We start from the raw sequence: 21,266 nt of genomic DNA on the forward strand, positions 1-21,266 counted from the left end.
ATGTAAGTTCTGTTCCAAATCTCTTGCGATTTGCCCAACATCTGCATTGCTAGAATAGTAGACACTGAGAAAAAAAACTATTTGCTACTGAACTGAATTACATTGAGAGCTTTGGGAGTGTTACTTATATTAATAACTTAATATTGACAACATAATCTATAGACATGTAATATGCATTAGTGCACACGGTGGAAACCAGCATGACATTACCATAGAAGCTAACATCCACAGTCTTCTTTATCTCCACTCTTGGTGGCTCAACCAATCAACATCAAGTAAAATAAATGGTTCTTGATTGGCTGCTTTGCAAATGGACATCTCCCTAGTGAGGTGTTGTAGACATCGAGATGAGACCCAGAAGGACCCAGGACACTCTGGAGGGACGAAGTATCTCTACTGACCAGGAAACACCTCGGATTTCCCCCAGAGAAGCCGGCCAAGGTGGCTGAAAAGAGGGAGGTCTGGGCCTTCTGCCCAGATTGCTGCTACGACCCTGGATAAGCAGATGATGATGGATGAAAATGAGAGTTCAGTTCCACAAAGAAAAGTCAATGGATAGGCAAATCTGCCAAAATTTAACTTCAAATAGATGGGGTTCCTCCCTGTCTGTCATTTTTAGCCACACCTCTCTTGATTTAAGAGAGGTGTGGCTAAAAAGTCTAATTTACGTGTTCATTTTTACATCTTCTCGCTCCAGAATGGGATGACATTTGGTCTTTAAGGTCATTGGTAATGAGTGAACTATTGTCAATAAAAGCTTCGCATGTCAGTTGACAATCAAAAGGTTTTAGGTGCATAAACAAATGCTGAAAAATGTTCTTATAATCCTTGCACATTACAAATTCCTGCAACTGTTGCCCGCTTCTCCACAGCAATGCAGAAGCATGGCTGGAAAGCTGCCCTGAAATCCACATGGGAAATGAGAGGGGAAAAAACAACCAAAAGACTACATTACACAATTAATCAATAAGTTAATGAGATCTCATTTTCTCTGAAAAAAGACTATCCAGGCAAAAAGTTCCCCCTCAGCCTTTTCCCTCTGCTCTTGGAGAACCAACTCCTGGTATTACACTGTGGAAAAAGAAAGCAGCCAGCAGGAAATTAAATTAAATTACTATCCTGATAGATTTATGTGGTACTTTACATTTTCATTGTGTTGTTTTCGTCTCTGCATGCAAGTGCACCTGAGTTGGAAAAGAACTGTTAAATATGCTGTAAAGTAAGTGGAGAGAGAGAAGTAACTGAGAGAGAGTGAAAAGTTGCAGACGTCATGCACCTCTTGCTCCGTCATTGGCTTCCAAACAAGAGCAGACTGTTAAGAGTGAAACACTGGCATGCAAAATGGGAATGTTTCTTTGTGTCGAGTTCTGCAAGTGTGGATGCATACCTGTGTTGTTCCCGGTGAAAAGGTAGAAACAGTTGGGAGAGTGGGTGTTGAATGGAGGAAATTGTGTGTAACCATGTGAATGATTGTTTCCAACTAGCCTGTGTCTGTGTCCTGTAAGTGTCTCTTCCACACTATGCTAATGAGTTTTATCCTTTCCCGTCTGTTTTTGTGCTTTCCCGCTTCTTTTTTACACATGCCGAAACATGTGCCATGTGTCCGTGTGTGCATTCTAACCCCACCTGCATCTACGCGTTCATAACCGCTCATAATTAAACATAGCTGTCTACATTCTCAGTCCAAGTAAAGATTGAGGGCATCTCTTGGCTATTGACACAGCTGGCGCTGCCATCTGGGGACACCGCACACCGTCTGTGATATCACCAGCCAATCAGGCCATCAGTCATCACCTAGTGTCCGAACTGATGACAGGGGACACGGAAAGCAGGGAAATGAAACATTGATATGCCCGGCTCCAGCTCGTGGTGGGAAATTGTGGGAAAGGTCATCTGTCTACCTCAGCCTGCTTTCCAAGCCACTGAGCTACAGAATCCCAGACACATCACAGTGAGGCGGGACTTGTTTGTGTTTTTTAAGATGTTTTTATTGAAGTATTTCTGCACGTCATAGCCACACCCCTTGTCTGATATAACAGAGAAGCGGAAGGTGGGGGTTGTTTCTCAGATTAATGGTTCACACAGAGAGGGAGCACAGCCCTACAGTAGCAACACTGTGATTTATTTGCCACTTAGTACTGATGAAGCCTCAAACTGCATTCACACACACACCTAAGCGCACACACACATTGTCACAAGATTTTTCTCGATCAAAGTCTAAGTTGGTTTATCTATTGCTGCATCTTGTTTAGATCTAAGTGTGTGCACACTTGAGTGTTTCGTTTTTGTCTTTTTGCTGACTCGCATAAACAGGAGAATCTGCTTTAGTTTGTTCCCCCAAAATAATATCAACCACGTGTTTATGAAATATGTTAAAAATTACTGATCAAAACAACAGAGTTTATAATAGAGGAGTACAAGAAAAAGGAAAATTATATTTCTTTTTCAACTGATAACACAACCAGACACTATGAACACCACAGAACATTCCTGCAGTTAAGGGAAGGTTTAGAGCAACGTCAGGTTAAGAGATAATATTTCAAGCTTTGTAAATGTCATTAAGCACAGTTCAATCCATCATGTGAAAATTAAAAAGTATGACACAACAGCAAACCTGCCAAGATATGACAGCCAAGGACGCCATTAATCGAAGAACCAGCAACAAAGTCCATTGAGACTCTAACAGTACTGCCAGGATCCTAATATCCTACAGGAAAATCTGTTGACAAAACAGAGTAATAAGGTACAAAGCAAATATGTGGGAGAAAGCACTGTTTAAAATTTTTGGTTTGTAAGCAGAATGCTGTATGTGGCTGAAAACAAACACCGCAGATCACCATAAACACACCAGCGTGATGCTGTGGGGATGTTTTGTTTAGCTGCGGCTGGAGGATGGAACCAAATGCAGAGCAGCTCTGGACGAAGATCTGTTAGAGTCCAAAACAGTTCAGACTCAGGTGGCAGTTCCTCTTTTAAAAGGAGCTTAAAAACCTAAACGTATAGCCAGATCTACAAGGAGATGGTTTAAATTAAATCAGGCTCATATGCTAGACCTAAATAATATTGAGAAATTGTTGGAAAGGCTGGAAAACTTTGGTTGTAAGAAAGATTGTACAGAAATGTGTCAAACTCATTTTAATTTTTCAAAGGCCCTGTTGTGTCAGAATGTCTTGATAAAACCACTTAAACTATTAAAACTATTTGAGGGACATTGTGTAAGTGTCGGGCAATTAAAAGGGAATTTTATGGTATTTATACCAGCATAACATTATGCCATTATTCATATTCTGTCAATTTAGAAAAATTTGCCAACATAACCCAGTGATCATTTGCATGCAGTAAATTGTTGAGTTTTGACTTGGTAAATACCGGCAGAGTTAATTGAGGGCATCATCACACTATGTGGGAGGATTTGTCAAAATGCCATAAGTGTGTTACGCTGACACACATTGTAATTAACACACATGCAAATGTGTGTACACACCCGCATTAGCTCACCTGCTGATATGCACTGTTGTGTATTGAGATGCAGAAATATGGGCAGACACATAATGAGTGAGATTACAGTCAATTTCTGATCCCTGATATGTTCTGCCGCTTGGCTTGAGGGCTTGAGCATTTCCTCCTCTTGTTCTTGGGTTGTTTTGTCGGTGTGAGGTTTACCACAGAAGTGTTTTAAGCTCAGCCATCTTTACCTCACATAACCCAGTTTGCTTTTCCCACATAAAGGCACTCATAGCTGTACTGAATTAACTATGCACTGCTACTACAGGATTAGGGTTACCCCTAGCCCCCTGCATGGGAGAGTCCTACACTGTTTTTAATCTTTAATTTGTTAAACAAACAGACTGCCTGTTTAATCACACCGTCTAACTTGCTCTCTGCTTTTTTTGTGTGTTTTCTCTACAGAACCCAGACATTGTGCTTGTCCACTATTTGAATGTTCCAGCTATTGAGGATTGCGGGAAACCATGTGGACCAATCCTGTGCTCCATCAATACAGACAAGAAGGAATGGGCCAAATGGACCAAAGAGGAGCTGATTGGACAGCTAAAGCCCATGTGTTAGTATTTGAAAAATTGCATTGAAAACTTTTGTTTTTCATTTTGTTGTTTTGACTTTAAACTTCCACTATTAAACTTTAGTAAAATAGACTACAACAGTCTTCATGGATGCATGTTATTCCGCTTTACAGAGTCTCTTTTGTTTTCTTTGTATTTATTTTTTTTTTTGGAGGAGCTCATAATTTGAAGTTTACAGTAAGTTTCCTTAGCACCTATCTCTAGCAATCATCTTCTGCCAGTATTCCTGGACTGCTATAATACAGTATCCGCTTCCCGGAGCTGTCTGCTGCTTCTGGGTCATAGTTCAGCTTGTTCCCTTGACCTCTGGCAACCGTCTGGCCAGGCTGAGACAGCAGCTCCCCTCTGTCTGGACCATAGAGGCAGTCAAGGCAGAGTAGGGGCAACAAGCTGGTTATTGATTCATGTTAGTGCATGTGAGCAAGAATATTAGACTCACCAGAAATCCCCTGCCACCCTTTCCCATCCTCTTTCTGTCTCCTTCCTTCCTGACTGGATTGTTTCCCTTTGTTATTAGCCGTACCAAAGATCAGCAATGTGTGTTTTTACGACCATACATCTGGGCAAAGACTGAGGTAATGTTTTGGAAAAAGCAAGGTTTTGTCTGCTGATGGTAATATCCAAAAGGGGAATTTGTGAAGGCAGTAAAAAACTTTCAGAGTTCCCGTAAGATACCTTTTAACAACCAGACTGTGATTCCAGGTTGTCTGTCAGGGGCCAGTGAAGCTGTGACTGATATTCCGATGGCCAATTATTGGTGATGTGGCCAGGTGAAGAGGAAAGTGTCAGCAGCTTTATAAGCGCACTCATATGCCGGCTGCATACTGAGTAGGCAGTCCAAGCTATCATCAGTGAAATCTGGGCTATATTGTCCTCCTCAACATTGCATTAGTTTTAAGACGTTTCAACATAAAGTCTTACCTCAGGACAGCGTCGGAGCAGCAAAGATCCACGATATTCATTACATCTGTGGCTTAATGTACAAATCAAGCTCCATTTGCAATAATGCGTGAAGTCATTAACTTTAGCAGTTGTTGGGACAAAGTGTCTGAGTGTGAGATGCCTTCTAGCTGCCAGGCAACATAAGAGGGGCAACATACAGAGCAAGAATTCCCTCTCCTGCTTTCTTTCTGTTTTTGCTGCCTGTCTTTCTTCTTCTACTCTCTTTCTTTTCCCCCTTCCTCCTGAAAGACATAGCACGCCGACACGACCTCATTCGTGGAGAAACATTGCCATCTAGTGGTTATGTGAGATAGCAACCCTCACCCCAAACGACGATAAAGTTTGAATAAGGACACTGTGAATAAGCCATGCGTTACATTGTCTCGAATTGAAGCTTAGCTCTAACTTTGCCTCAAAGTACCTTTTACCAGAGTGACTTTTAGTTGTCTAGACTTCAAGTTTTGTCTTGAATTATTTAAATTTGGAATAGTTTTCTGCAACACAAAAAGCAATATTCTTCATAAAACTTCAAGTAGTAACCTCGTTTTCACTTTACTGGTTCATATTTTACTGTAGAAGAACTTTCAAATATTTCAGTTTCTAAATGCACTAAACTGGTAGGACAACCCCCACAATATTTACAGTTGTAATTACAAAATGTATTGACATTTTGAGAGTCATGTTTTAACTTTTTTCCATTTAACTCTTCCTGGCTACTTTGTGTTGATTTATCAAATGCATTGATTGATATTTTAGGATGTGATGTTTTAATGTCACAAAATATAAGAAATGTTTAGGAAGTATTGATAGATTTGTGTTTACTTGTTTTAATTTTTTGTGAGCATAATGTTGCAGTTATGGCACTTGTTCTTGTCAAATTTTATTTTCTTATTTGAGGCATGAATGATTACTCCACAAAATAATTGACAGAAAAAATGAAAACCAGTTGATTATATTTGCCTCTATGTGACCTAAATGAATAGGTTTTAAAATGCTCAAGCTCTGTTAAAAACAGGCATCGTCATCCTGTTTTTAACAGCGAGGAACTGGGCGGAGTGTAAGAGCACGACATTACTACTCAATCAGGCCACAGTTCCAACACAGCCAGTTGGATTTACTTTTTGCATCTAATGAAACAAACACCGAACACTGCACATCTACGCCCCCCGGCCTTACTGACAGCAGCTCTAACAAACTCTGACAGGCAGAAGGCTGATCCTCAGGGTAGAAGATTTGGACAAAAGAGGCAAAATGGACAAATACGCCTTCCTGTGGGAACTCTTCTATTTTGTTCCCAAAGTTCCTTACGATGAGGTCGTGCCGTTTTTATGACAGCAGGCAGTCATCTGAGTAATCATCTGACTTGGTTGTTGCTTTGTTTCTCTGCTGGTTCTGCCCAGGATTAAACTGAGTGCCGCTGCTCCTGTCATGTCCGTTTTGGAATTAAACAGTCAGTGAGAAGAGCAGACAGGCAGACACAGGGGTAACTGTACATCAGCCACCCGGAGCCTTCAGGGGTGACACTCGTCTAGATGAGGAGGACTGTGGCAATCTGGCATGAGCGATTAGGAAGGAGAGGAGACGAGATTGTTAAGACAAAGGCATGGCCTCGCTTGGTGGATGGAGTTTTGTTGTGTTATGCTCTCGCTCTTGCTGTCACACTGTCAGAGTCAGATTAGCAGAAAGGACACTCTTCTGTCCTGCAGCATTCTCACTAGCTTCTCAGTGAACATGCAGAAGCTTTCCGGTTGTGCTGCTATCCTCATTACATCTTTATTAGAGATTTTAGCATCAACTCATTTGTACAATTTGCCTTGCATCTGTCAGAAGGTTAATGGCGAGTGAAGCCTCGTCGTTTAGTCAAATCTCCAGACACAAACAATTATTTGTGCAGCAATTAAATTGATGTTAGATGAATCTTTTCTTTTATGTTTTATGTTATCCCTTTTTTCACATCAGTCTCTCCGGAATAAAGTGTAAATTAATTTCATTTCATAATATTTTTTTAACACGCAAGTATGAGTTGTCAGGGTATTATGTAATCTTTGCTTGATCACAGTGGCTCTACAGACATCTGCTGGTGACAGCTTATAATCTAGCAGAAGATCTAAAAGCTTTCAAGTTTGATCCCCGGCTCAGTCTTCAGTCATGTTTTTCCCAACGTTTTTCCACTTTAATTTAACAATTTTTATCTTTAATCCACAGTACCCCCATCTTCTTACCAGATTCTCTTGTCCTTTTCATCTCAAATGCAAACAGCAAATTCTCAGCGTTTTTCTTTCCTTATATATTTTTTCTCTTTCTTATTTAACCATAAGAGCTGCTGAAGTGTAGAGGACTTAAATTAAAGCTGGCTTGATTTTGTCTGATAGTCTAAATATGCTTCTGCTCTGAAATATTACCTTTTTCTCCGGTTGAGAGCCTGAGCACTGTAGCACTCAGTGGTGTCTCCTACCAGGCTTTTATGACCACTAAAAAGCACTATCTGTCCCATCAGAAATCATGTCTGCTTGACAAGTGGAGCAATAGAAAGTATTAGCAGGTACCACTGAGGTGTGACTGAGGGAGGGAGGTGAACTTTCCTGGAGAAAGGCTACCGTTCTCCCTGGGTGCAGCGGCAGCTTCTTGGTGATTTTCCTCTTCACAGGTTTTAAGAAAAAAGTCACAGATCATGGTGGAGTTTGAGTTTAGGTCAAGTTTCTTTGTCAGTTTCATCAGCACTGGCATGCAGGATCCTGTAGTAGGAAGTCCAACACTGAGACAAGGGAAAGTAAAGAGCAGAATTTCAATTAAGCAGTGTGACACTTGTATATCCTCATGATGGCCAGGAATGGCACAAAAAGGTTTGTCTTTATGTGATTTAGATGAACAGGGTGTTTTTGTTTAGTTTTGTGTTGTTTTTTTCAAATTGAAATGGTAATTCAGCAAACTAATTTGATTAATTAAATATGAGAATGTGGCTGAATAACCAGCTTATTGTAGATTATTATAGATTTATGTCTAATCCAAACACAGTCAGAATTATTTATGCAATTATAAATATATACATTCATTCCAACTAGCATTGACTTAAATGGGACCTACTACATTTATACTTTCATTTGGGTCTCAGCTGCTTCTGGAAACATCTCAAGCTCTTATAAAAAAAACACCCAGATGTTGTTTTGGAAATTAGTTAATTTTTTTTGGTGTCTGGAAAATTAGCCCAAACAAAAACTTCCTCATTGTTACGTCATAATCAACACACCGTGTGTAATAACCAAACCTAGCAATGGACAGCATGTTTGGTCAGCTATTTTTATCACTATATATGCTGCATAATGGCTGCTGGAAAAGACAAATGTATTGTTGTCTAACTTACCACCCAGAAACTATTTACTGCATTCTTGTTTGTGCACGAGGCTTTACTAATGGTTTTATAAGACATATACAGTTGTATAATTAGGCATCTGTTTCCTGCCATATTCACATGTGAGTGTAATTATTGAAAATTACACTCACATATAAACAGATTGGCAGCAGCAAAGGACCACAGCAGTCCCATGTGGCTCTAAGTACAGAAAATGCTACCCAGGCTCACCAATGTTTCATAATAACAGATGATGGTCTGGGGAATATTTTCACTGTAGCCTATTAATACTAATGAAGCATTATTTAAATGCCACATCCTACTCTATTACTATTGCTGACTGTATCCACTTTTTACGAGCACAGTGTGCCCATCTTCTGATGACTGCTTCCAGCAGGATAATGCATTGTGTCACACATTATCTCAAAGTGGTTTCTTGAAAATGATCATGATAATTGACTGGACTCCAGTGACCTCCACAGTACCCAGATCTCCACTGTCTAGGATGTGGAGAACTGGGAGATTCTCAGCGTGGCTGTGCAGCCAACTTCACTGCATCAAAAGTATGATGCCATCGTATCATCATGGAGCAAAATCTCAGAAATGTTTCTTCTGCCTTGCCGAATCAAAGAAGTTCAGAAGGGAATCCAACCTTGAACTAGCAAAGAGTATCAAATAAAATGGTTACCATGTATCTTCTGGTTAATTTATTATATTTGACCACTTTGGATTGCACATTTTTTTATACATTTAATGTACCTCATCCTGATGCAACACAACAATGAAACCAATCATTCTGTTACACTCCTGCATTATAGATAACATGTATCAAAAGTACCATGCATAACTCACAGATGTGAGACAAATAATCAGGTCATTATTGATTTGAGGAGGATCAGAAAATAATCCTTCACTTTTTTTATTCCTCTTATTGTCTGACACCAATTCCTCTAGCAGCCAAACTACCTCCCTTAATAAAGAAATCACAGCCTTTCTTAAAAGTTGGTGAAGTGCTCTAATGTTTAAAAGTCTCAATATATTTCTCAAATCATATCACTTTGGCGACATCACTCAATCATTTTCTAATTTTTTGCAAAAGATCTTCTTAATGAGACCTCTGGTTTGTCTGTTTGGGAACCTGAAATTCAGTCAAGTTTGTTGTCAGTTTTTGAGCAGCAGCTTCTTAATTTGAAAGTTTACACAAAATAAAGATGCAAAGCAGGCTGCTTTAACAAGACAAAGATACAAATTACCTATTAAAACTGTTAAGGCTGTTATTAACCTTCTAGAATATCCTAACTTGTGTCCTACTGAAATTTGCAGAATGTGTTTATATGCAGGTCTTTACCAGAAAACCAGCTGATTTAAATGTATTCTACCAAAAATAGGAGTCAAATATCCAGTTATTTATTATAAAATCTTGTTGAGAACTACAGTAAGCATGTGGTGGAGGTGCAACCATCTAAAGTACATTAATTGGAAATATTTGAACCTTTTCGGATTAGAGAAAATTCCCAATTAATCTATGAACCAAATTCTTGTTTCTGAAATTCAATGTTCATTTATCAAATTGTTGTGACTGCACACCTGAAAAAAAACCCATTCAAATACAGAAGAACATTGATCCCTGTGATTATATTTGAACTTCCCATCAGATCTGTGATTATAAAGGAAAATTGGTGAAATAAACCTGCTCAAACATTATCACAACATTTAAAAGAAGAACACGCAAAACATCTCTAATGTAAACATCGTACGTGGATAAGGAGATTTGTCCCTTTGTGGAAAATTAGACATTTGAATTTTTCTGCTTTGCTATTGCAATTGCGTGCTTTTAAAGTGGTGTACTCCCTGGAGGATTGGGACTACCAGCAGACAGACAGACAGACAGACAGACAGACAGGGGCAGTGGGTGGGGGTGGAAGGCTGGCGTGGCTGGTGATCTGTTGGGCTGGCTGACGTCTCTGTCTCCTCCTCTCTCCCGGCAGTTCATGGCATCAAGTGGACTTGCAGCAATGGGAACAGCAGCTCTGGTTTCTCAGTGGAGCAGCTAGTGCAACAGATTCTGGACAGCCACCAAACTAAGCCACCTCCCCGGACTCACAACTGCCTCTGCACGGGTACCCTGGGTAAGGGCTAGTGGGTGGGGCAGTAACTTTTTATGAAGAAAATAATTTGCAGAAACGTCTAAACACAACGGTTGGTGTGATAAATTTGACAAAGTGACTGAGGTCTTTCACAACTCAGAGTTGTGTCACCCGAATATTTTTACATGCGGTTATCCATGTTAAGGTAATTTCCATAATAGCCCAGCTGGTTTAAATTTTACGGCACTTATTTGGGCATTTGATCTTTTATCTCTCTAAGCCTCGAAGAGAGAACTTAAATTAACATATTTATTCATGGGCAATTTCAGGTCCGTTTACAAAATTTCTCTGGACTTTCCTGATTCTTTTTTATTAGATCATAAAATTGGTGGTATAGTTAAATAGATCAGGAAGATATCAGTGTGCTGTTTTAGAATTATTTATTAAGGTTCTACAGCATTTTGAGAGGATAATTATATGACATGTCAAATTATTTAGAATGTTTAAAGTCTTAAATAACCAGGCATATTATGTAGCCTATTGCATCACCAGGTCAGAAAGATACCAACTCATTTCCTCACAATCCAATTTGTTTTATTTGGTTTATTTTTATTGTCCAATTTACAACCAAAGTCGTCTTAAAACTCTTTACAAAGAAAAAAAAGGCAATATAAATTCTTTTGCCAATCCAGTTAGTAAAAATTTGTTCTAAAAAGTTTGAAAACTAAATATGTGAAATAAGTTGAATTTTATCATTTATTTTTCAAGTTTCAAATGTATTGTCATATGCATTTATTTCATGGTAAATGACAAAATGCTTTAAAAATATTTTGTCTTCCCTATCTGTCATTGTGCTACAATAAATTGATTGCTAATTTAGAAAAAGTAGCAAAAGTGTAAGGGACACAAAAAAGAAAAAAAGTTCAGCTAAGAACAAAATCAAAACATCCAATCAACAGTATCTTTATCCACTTAAAATCTAAGCTAGATACTTGGACATACAGGCATCGACAAAGGATCTGTGTGTGCTCCTGCAGTCATGTCATGGGAAAACATTTTATTGCCCATATTTCCGGTCTTCTCAACAGCACTGTAAGCTTATCTATTTAATATGCTCCCAGTCTCAGGTTCCCCATAAAGATCAATAAACATTTATGAGATTAAACTTCCTTCACATTCTCCTCCATGTAGTTTCTGCACCACATTCACAAAGCGTTCTGATCGGCGTCTCAGCTATCAGTTGTGTTTCTTTGAAGTATCTTTGATACTTTTGGCAGCACAGGGTGGTGTCAGGTCCTGTCAGATAATGAAATCAGCATTTCTACACAGGGAAGCAGGAAGTGCTCAGAATGTTATTGGTAAATGGCTGCGCTAAACTTGGACTCAGGAAAGCACAGTGGACCAACAGCAGCAGATGGCATGGCTCCCCAAGTCATCATCATTTGACCTGAATCTCAAGCAACTTGGAGTCAGTGCCTCTCCATGTTTTGCCAGACTGATTTCCAAATGACATGCAAACTTTGCTTTCCTCTGAGAAGACACTTCTGAGCAAATGACCAGCCATTTTTATCTTTTGCACCTTTTTCTTTTTGCGGCTATCTCGCCATTTGAAAACTGTTATTGGTTGATGTACACCAGTCTTTCATTAGCTGTAATTCATAAACAAAATTAACAGAAAAAAAACAACAAAATATGTACCGTGTCACAGTTTGTTGAAAAACTTTTGGATTGCTTTCAATTTAAAACATCTATATAACATAACCCAATTCAATTCAATATTATCTATGCCATGTCGATTAAGCCCAACATTTTCTATTTGTATTTGTTCATTTTGAAGGCAAAGGTGTTTGCCCTTAAACAAACACATATTTATCTCAATATTATTGAAGCTGTTCCCCTTCTTTTCAAATGTTTTAATGTTTTGGTCATGTATTGTGGGTGTGAGGGACCCAAACACAGACACATTTGGAAGTTTAATTTTAACTTGAATCCAGAGTTAAATACCAAGAACACAAGTGTACTTTTCAAAGTACTGAAGGTATCTATTATAAACTTGGTGATATAAATTGGCTATCTCTAAGTGAATTGGACTTAAATGTCTTTTTTTCAATTTCAAGAAGGCAAATTATGCAAGGCTTCTGCTACCCTCCAATAGTTATATACTTACAAAAAACTTAGCTGTGTCATGTTCGCACTTATTACTAATTCTTGAATATTAAAAACACTCCCATTTTTTGTTCAAATATATTGTATTTTTTAATTGACATTTAAAAGAATATATTTGTTGTCATTCTTTATATAGGTGCAGGGAGCAGTGTACACCACAAATGCAACAGCGGCAAACACCGCATCATCTCCCCTAAAGTGGACCCCCGTTCTGGTGGATACAGCAGTGCACACTCTGAGGTCCAAAACAATGATGTGTCTGAAGGGAAGACCGAACACAGTGCCCATGGTGGAGGAAAAAGCTCTGGGGGAGGAGGAGGAGGTGGTGGCAGTGCCAGGGAGAAACGCAACGGCAAAGTCCACAAGCCTGTCCTCCTGCACCAAAACAGCACAGAAGTGTCGTCCACCAACCAAGTGGAGGTTCCTGACACCACGCAGAACTCCCCAGTGTCCATCAGCAGTGGCCTCAACAGTGATCCAGACATAGCAGACAGCCCCGTGGTGACAGGGATGACCCATGTTCCGTCTGTCATGTCTGGCCTGTCCCAGAGTGTCTTCATGTCTGAGGTCACTGGAGAACCTGTCTATAGCATGTCTCCAACTGGGGGTCCCAATGCTCACCTGATGGGTGCAGATGCTACTTCACAGGGCTTGGTGCTGTCCATGACCGCTGATCGACACAAATTTGCCTTCCCCGGAGGAGGAGGAGTAGGGGAACCTGGAACTACCACGGCAGGAGACAGTCTGTCCATGTTGTCTACGGCGAGTGTGTCTGAAGAACTGGTGCTAACCAGCAGTCTCGATTCTGGAACCATCAAGATTCCAGAGACTAATATGAACTTTGATCCTGACTGCTTCTTGAACAACCCCAAACAGGGCCAGACCTACGGCGGCAGCGCAATGAAGACAGAGGGCACCTCCTCCTCAACATCTTCTTCCTCCAGCGGCAGCAGTAGCACCAATGGGAGTCTCCAGCGCTCTCCCAACTTGTCAGACAATAGCTACCCCTTCAGCTCTGCTCTCGTAAAGAACATCAAGACAGAAGATACATCATTTGAGCAGCAGATGAAAGAAAGTGGTTACCAGGTTGGAGGAGTTGTGAATTGTGGTGGTGGGGTGTCATCTGGTGCTGGATCAGGTCAGGGCAGTCTTAGTCTGACCCCAACAGGTTCACTGCTTCCTTCCGGAGGGGGGCTTAGTCCCAGCACCACTTTGGAGCAGATGGATTTTAGTGCCATTGATGCCAAGCAAGAATATACTTCTAGTGCTACCACAGTGAGCTATGGCCAGGCCATTCCCAGTCCACATATGCAACACCAGAATCGCTCGCCCAGCTTCTTCCTTCAGGATGCTTCTCAAACCAACCAGACGCAGCAGGCCAGGTCAAGCATGGGCCAGAAATCACATCTTATGGAGCACAACTCCCATGACTCTGGAGCTTATCTGGGATTGCAAGTGGTAAAAACTGACTCCCCTTCCAGCAATGGCCACCTTCATCATCACCACCAGAGCCAGACGCAACACAGGGCCAATTGTAATGGAGGTTCACCCACAGAGGGGTCCGGCCAAGCGGCTTCTCTCCAGCTGCTGCAGTACCAGGGGCCCTTTCCTGGGTTGGGTACAGAACATGAAGAGGTTGTTGGTCTAGAACAACCAGGTAATGTCAACTCAGCTCAGACTGGAGCCACAGAGAATGGTGGCAAGAACCTCCTCAAGCCAGGGGATCACATTCAGGCCTGTGGAGCAGCAAACAGAGAGGGAGGGAGACCAGAGCACTACATGCAACAGGCTGCAGATGGTAGCAACGGAGGGGCAGGACCTACAGGTGAAGGAGTAACAATGCATAATGGAAACAGTGACGGTAGCAACCGCACCCAGCAGCTACAGCCTCTCCTCCAAGGCACAAGTATGGTGCAAGGACTCTATAATGCAGTGGGAGCCCATCAAGGTCTGACCGGAGCAGCTAGCAACGGAGGAGCTGGTGGAGCTGGCATGGAGATCAGTCTGGACCACTTTGACATATCCTTTGGAAACCAGTTCTCCGACCTCATCAATGACTTCATCTCAGTGGATGGCAGTGGAACCACTATGTCTGCTGGAGGTGCCCTGTATGCTCACCAGCTAGTCACAACTCACAACGCTGAAAATCAGAACCCTGCCGGTGGGCCCCCCCAGCAGGGCCAGGAGGATGGAGGAGCCAGAGGCTCGGGCTACAGCCCCTCAGAGCTCTGCCTTCAGCCTTGCTGCAGCCCTCAGTCACTAAGCGGAGGTGCAGGAGCAGGAGGCAACACCGGAGAAGCTGGATCACTGTCCTACATGAATGTTGCAGAGGTCGTCTCTGCAGCTGTTGCCCAAGGGGCTTTGGGGATGTTACAGGCCACAAGTCGCCTCTTCATGGTCACTGACTACTCCCCAGAGTGGTCCTATCCTGAGGTGAGTGATTCCACTCTTCACTGTTCTATTAACTTTTGGTTATTAAGATGTATTTACAGCTCCAAGTTTCACAGATTTCAACAATAACTTCACAAACTTTTCACTTATAACTTTGCTTGTCAGGCTTCAAACCAGAGGTGGGTAATCTACCAGAAATTAGTATTCAAGTAAAAGCAGCAACTTTAATGTATTTTCAGTAAAGTAAAACTAAAAAGTAGCCACCCAATAAATCACTCATTAAGAGTTGAAAAGTATTTGGTAAATAACTGACTATAACATCTCCTTTAATTTGAGACGATTTCATCACACAGATGAAAATATAAAATTGTGTGCAAAAACAGTGGAAATAAATAACATAACAATAAAAACACTAGTAAATATTTTCAATTTAACAAAAGAAAATGTTTTTGCTGCTATAACATAGTGTAGTGATCACGAAATATGGAATCCAAAGAATCAAACATGATATTTTACTGGATACTTTTACTGGATTTGTAAAATTGTACAACTACTTTAACAATCACTGAAAGGTGAGTAAGTTCTAATATATGGAAAATAACATCATATTGTTTTCTTTGGTGAAGAGTGTTTTTGATGTTTTCTTGTTTATTACAAGCTATGTCCTTCAGTAGCTTTTAAACAGCGACTGGGTTTGTGTTGCCATTGTAATGCCAACATTTAGCCACTTGATGGCACCAAAGCACCTCGAGTCAGTGCTGACGGTGTTTTAGGAGAAAATATCATTTAATGTCCACATGGTGGCAGCAGAGATTAATTTAATTAAGTGGTTAACCACCTACATGAGTTTCAACATCTTTTCGCTGTAGTTGGGAGATTAACTTTAAGTGCGAGTATATCTACTTAATTCTGTTGTGAGCCCTCTTTAATCACCGTCTATGTTTCAGGGTGGAGTGAAGGTGCTGATCACTGGTCCATGGCAGGAGGCCAGCTCAAATTACAGCTGCTTGTTTGACCAGATCTCGGTTCCGGCCTCGCTCATCCAGCCAGGGGTGCTGCGCTGCTACTGCCCAGGTAGCAAAGAGGAAACATTTCTTAACATTATAGATAAAGTTTCTGCTTTATTTTTGTTTTTATGTTATTAATAAACAAACTTTAGAATCAGTGTTAAATAAAAATATGTTAGGTAATTTTTTTTATTTGTATTTTGTGATACAAGTGAAGGAGCCCTTTCTTAATGCAATATTGTAACGAAAGCGGTAATTTGTAGTTGATGCAAAAAGTCTTGACTGAAACATTATTGCAAATCTCTACACTTTATTAAAGACTGTATGAAATTTTTAGTTTGTTTATTGGATGACAATTTTTTTAAATATCAGCTTATTTTAGTAAATATGTGTTTTTAAGTTTAGTTTTTTAATTATTTTATGACTTCATCCTTTCTGATTCCATGATTAAATCTGCTGTTGTGCAACATGGACTTATCTATCCATGTTGGTTAATGTTTAATTGCGCTTTCAGATAAAGATTTGAAGAATTAGTGACACTTTGAAAATGCTCTCCCAGAGTCTTATGATGTCTTCTCTGTTCAGCTCACGATACAGGTCTGGTGACACTACAGGTGGCCATCAGTAATCAAATTATCTCCAGTTCTGTGGTGTTCGAGTACAAGGCTCGGGCTCTCCCATCACTGCCATCCTCTCAGCACGACTGGCTTTCACTGGACGGTACGTCCTCTTATCAGTTTCCTATTTGCATCATTTCAGCAACAGGAGATTTTTTTTTATGTTATTTTAGATTTTTCTGTTTTGCTTTTTTTAAACACCCTCATTTAAAACCTTCCCATTTAAGTTTAATCTACACAAATCTACAACGTTTGTGTAGATGGAAATGCCTGGTTGATGGTAGAGAAGAGGGAACAGACTGGTTTGAGATTAATGGAAAGCAACTATAGCTCGTGTAATCTCTCTCTAAAGCAATGGTGTGCTGAAAATTATCTCTAAGTGAAAAATATGTCGAACTTTGAAGCAGCTGAAGACCAGACTGGTTGCTGCTCCTGTTGGCTAAGAACCAAATTGACATGAACAATATAAATGTATAGATCTGTCCTTCATTTGGCTGTAAGCTGGCAGCACTGCTGCCTTGCACCAAGAAGGTTCTTGTTTCAGAACAGTCAACTGCAGTCTGGGGTATCTCTGCAGGGAGTCTGCATGTTCTCTCTGTGCTTGCATAAAGTCTGTCATCTACTCTCGCTTCCTCTCACAGTCTAGAACCACGACTGCTTGGTTGAATGACTAACTCCTGCTGAGGGCTTTCTAATTGATGTTTACTTGTTAGCTAAGTGAACTGTCAGTGTATAAAATATGTTTGGCATACAACCTGTGTTTACAAATGCTTAATTGGTCATGTCATATTTAAAAGTACATATAGCAAGAATAAAATCACTGATTTGGCTCTTTATTTGTTATGATGCATAAATAGAGATGATGTTTGAGGTTGTAGTTCACATGCTGTTTTTAAAAATTTCTACTGTTTTCAAAAAGGTTGGGATAAAAAGAACAGCTACTGAAAATATATGAGACAACAACAAATAATTTTGACTTTTCAACTGCACACAACATTTTTTTATTATTACTGAGCCATTTTCTGGCTGGTTTGACCTGATGTTTTATCTGTTGTCTGTGGTACATTTATCATAAGAATTTGCAGCTATTTAGAATGTATTTTATTTTGCAACCGTTATTTGCTCTTGTTTTGGTTTTCATCTACCTTGCATCTGAGTTTTAATTGATTTTCATTGTTTTATCATTTGTTTTTTCCATTTATCTATTTTTATCCATTATTTTAGTTGATTTATCTAGATTTATCATCTGATTATTATATCAGTCACTGTAAATATTTATGTACTTTTTAGCATTAGCTTTTACTCACTTTTTATTATTACGTATTTTCTAATTTTTTTAAAAATATCATCCCTTCTTTGGCAGCTTTGTCTTTGATATTTGGTATTTGGTTGTGATGCTTTTTGTGTTTCATTGTGTATTGCTATGTAATAACCTATCTGGGGTTATTGGGTTCACTACCATATGTGAAGCAAGTGCATCTTTCTGCTGGAAATGTGGGAGACTCTCTTGTTTTTGTTTAATTAAAGTAAATTGTTTGGATGCTTATTTTCTGTAAAGAACGTCACATAGCTGCACTGTTTACAAAAGAGCTTTTTAAATATAGATAAAATTTGATTGGTTGTTTGATTGCTTTAAGATGGACATGACTCATAATTATGTGCTTAGTTTTGCAAAGAAATACCTTTCAATCCACTTATGTGGATTATTTATAATTGTAGTTTGACATTCAAACAATTCATGTCTGTATCAGTGAGCCTGCTGTAGGCCTTTGAGATGCATATAAAAACCATTAAGTATTTGCAGGTCCGTGCGTGCGTGCGTGTGTGTTTGTATGTGTGTGTGTGTGCAGCTGCTGGCAGAGGTACTGCTGCAGTGTTTGAGCATTGACAGAATAAAGTAGGGCACGATGAACTACAGGCTCACAGGACAGCTGCATTGCAGACAGCCCTTCAAGGAGCGCTGGTGAGAAATAGAGACCTGCATGGCAGCTCACATACATGGCAGCACGATTAGATCCCTCCGCCATTCATACCCTGCTGCCTTACTGGCCCATTCACAGAAGCAGCTAAGGAGGAGCCGACTGTCTCAGGGAAAACACAGCCCACCCTATTACTTTAGCTATGTTAACTCCTTGCACACCATATCTTACCGTTTGTTGTGTAACATCATGTGTGTGTCTATTTTTAGAACAGTGGTGTGTTGTAATAAGCGGTTATATATGTAATGTTTGTTTTGTTTTTTATTATTTAAGCCTGGATCATATGGGACGAATGGAAAATCATTTGTCACATTTTTAATAACTGGAAAAATCCCAAATTGATCAGTTGTGTTTTGTCTACAATTTAGCAAAATAAGTTCTGTGCTTTCTGTTCGTAGTTACCTTCATTTGTAGAGAACTGGTCAGACACCAACAAGGTATGGTTATGTTCATAACAGTAATTTTTGTAATGTTTATAATGGTTATATTTATAACCATAACTGGCGTTTGTGAGAGAAGACATATTGTGATTGTGTGGCAGACGTTTCATCCACATATCAGAATAGTTAGTGACTCAAACTAAATCATATTTTTGATATTATTCTTTTATTACATTATGCTCATGGCACTCATATTAAACAGTGGTTAAAACACAGTTGGGATGATGTAATGCTGAATGCATATATTATAATTTTTCACAGATTCAATGCTTCTTAAACATTCCTGGAAGTAATGACCATATCTTTTATCTGAACAGTTAGCAATCTTGCAGTATATGTCAGTAAGCCTCTTTTCCCTTTATTAAATAATAATTGATATACCCACACTGAATTAAAACTAAATCTGCTGTAATATAATGTAAATTTATGTCAATTTTTGATCATATATTCCAAATCCATCCATAATGTTGACATTGGTATTGATCTGGGGTTCAGAAGAGCAAACTTTGTGGGTATAATAATCTTTAAACCATTTAAGGTACACTGAGGATTATTCTGAAAAGAACTTTTATTAAGTGTCTCAGAATTATATATAGCATGTAGATTTTCACACTGCAGCAAAATACATTAAAACAGACAATACTGTTTTTCTCTACTTTTTTTCTTTTTTCTGCTCTTGTCAAAAATATGACGCTATTTCATACGTACTTTTCGCTTTTCAAAAAGAAATTAATATGATATCCAAGGAAATACATGAAACTTTGCATTCTTATGACTGCTGTGATGGCAAAATATTTTGAATTAAGAAATATTTTACCTTTGCATGTTTTTTAGACGCATTAGCAGTAATTAAGAATTTTGTCATGATATGGAATACAACATTTCACATTAGAGATTACTGTGAATGTTTCACCATTAAAAATGTATAGTTGAAAAAATATTTCAGATCTGTAATTATATTTCAAAATAAAGTTCATACCCCTTTGTTACCAAGCATCTTATATATTTACCTTTATGAGCTGCAAAGCCCTTCTACTGATCCACAATAACACCTATAATGCTCATATCCCTTAGTAGCTTAATTGTTGGTTATACCCATTTGCCAGTATGCTAAAGTGGCACAAGTATAAAGAGCTGCTATAAAATGTGAATTAGCTCCAACTAATTACCATCTCCTGCTGTAGTCAGCCTGCAGTTGGCTGCTTTTTGTGACACAAAGATGAAAGCAGCCTCAGTTTATCTGATCATGCTTCTCTTTTCTTGCGACAGAAAAGTAAAGGAGCTTTCTATCAGCCAGCTGACTGGAAGTATGCAGCAATAGGTTGGAAACCAGCAGCACTACTGTGCTGACTCTTTAGTTGCAGAGTAACTTGCAACTCAAGCTACTCTGGTGCTCTCTCTGGTATCTCATTAATAAAAATTAGAACCATTCCAAAAGATATGATGGAAAATATCAGCTTTTTTGTTCCTTAAAACTTGAGAACTTGTTTAGTAGAATTGGATTGCTCCTTTAGTCCATACCTCTATTGAAAAAGCATCACAAGTACAAGAATACAATGCTGGAAGGCAATTTATTTCTAGCTTTTTGGCTTGCCAGACTGCAGTCGGCTACTTAAAAATTCTGCTTGTATCTTCCCAGCTGTATATCTGTGTTACCTCAAAAAGAGTTATGGATGCCACTGCAGCTTCCTCGCCCTGCGTGACAAAGTGTTTTGCTAAATTAAATATTTCCAGAAGGCTGAGTTTGTCTTTCTTCTGTCTGTTAGTAAAGTGTAGGCGTCTGCTTTAAGCCAACTGACCGGCAGTGTGCAGTAACAGTTTGGGCTGGAGCAGTGCAGGAGACACTGCATTACACTCCATACAGTTTTGGAAGCCTCTGTTATTCTCTGGCATCTTAAACCACATGACTCAGGATTTTAGTAGTTGAAAGCATAACTTTTTAACCCTTGTGTCCAAATAAGAGCTAAGAATCTCAGTGAATAGATGAAATCAGGGTTAAAATAAATAAGGAGCTTCCAGCAGGCAGCGTGTGTGAGGCAGTGCTTCAGCACCACACTGAGTGGAAAGCAACTGTTGCTGAGCGCGCTTTAAAAGTCCACGTGGGTTGACAGTAAGTTTGTTAAAGCTTGAATCCTTGTGGATGTTCTCCGCTCTGGTGACCATTAAATCCCAGTTTGTCAGGGTGGCGCGTCGCTATTTGCACTCC

General features: G+C 39.5%; 1 protein-coding gene across 7 annotated transcripts in view; it reads left to right on the forward strand.

The window, feature by feature from the left end:
- Window positions 1–21,266, forward strand: part of camta1a (calmodulin binding transcription activator 1a) — a 366,205-nt gene that overhangs the window by 315,873 nt on the left and 29,066 nt on the right. For 6 of the 7 annotated variants that reach the window (XM_055045992.1, XM_055045985.1, XM_055045986.1 and 3 more), the window contains 5 exons: window positions 3,910–4,063; window positions 10,362–10,502; window positions 12,763–15,059; window positions 15,965–16,091; window positions 16,610–16,744. In XM_055045992.1, the coding sequence (XP_054901967.1) occupies window positions 3,910–4,063; window positions 10,362–10,502; window positions 12,763–15,059; window positions 15,965–16,091; window positions 16,610–16,744 (2,854 nt within the window). The remainder of the gene's footprint in view (window positions 1–3,909; window positions 4,064–10,361; window positions 10,503–12,762; window positions 15,060–15,964; window positions 16,092–16,609; window positions 16,745–21,266) is intronic. The other variant, XM_055045989.1, reaches the window with a different exon arrangement.

This window comes from Poeciliopsis prolifica, unplaced genomic scaffold (genome assembly GCF_027474105.1).
Source record: "Poeciliopsis prolifica strain line A6 unplaced genomic scaffold, Auburn_PproV2 SCAFFOLD023, whole genome shotgun sequence".
NCBI lineage: Eukaryota > Metazoa > Chordata > Actinopteri > Cyprinodontiformes > Poeciliidae > Poeciliopsis > Poeciliopsis prolifica.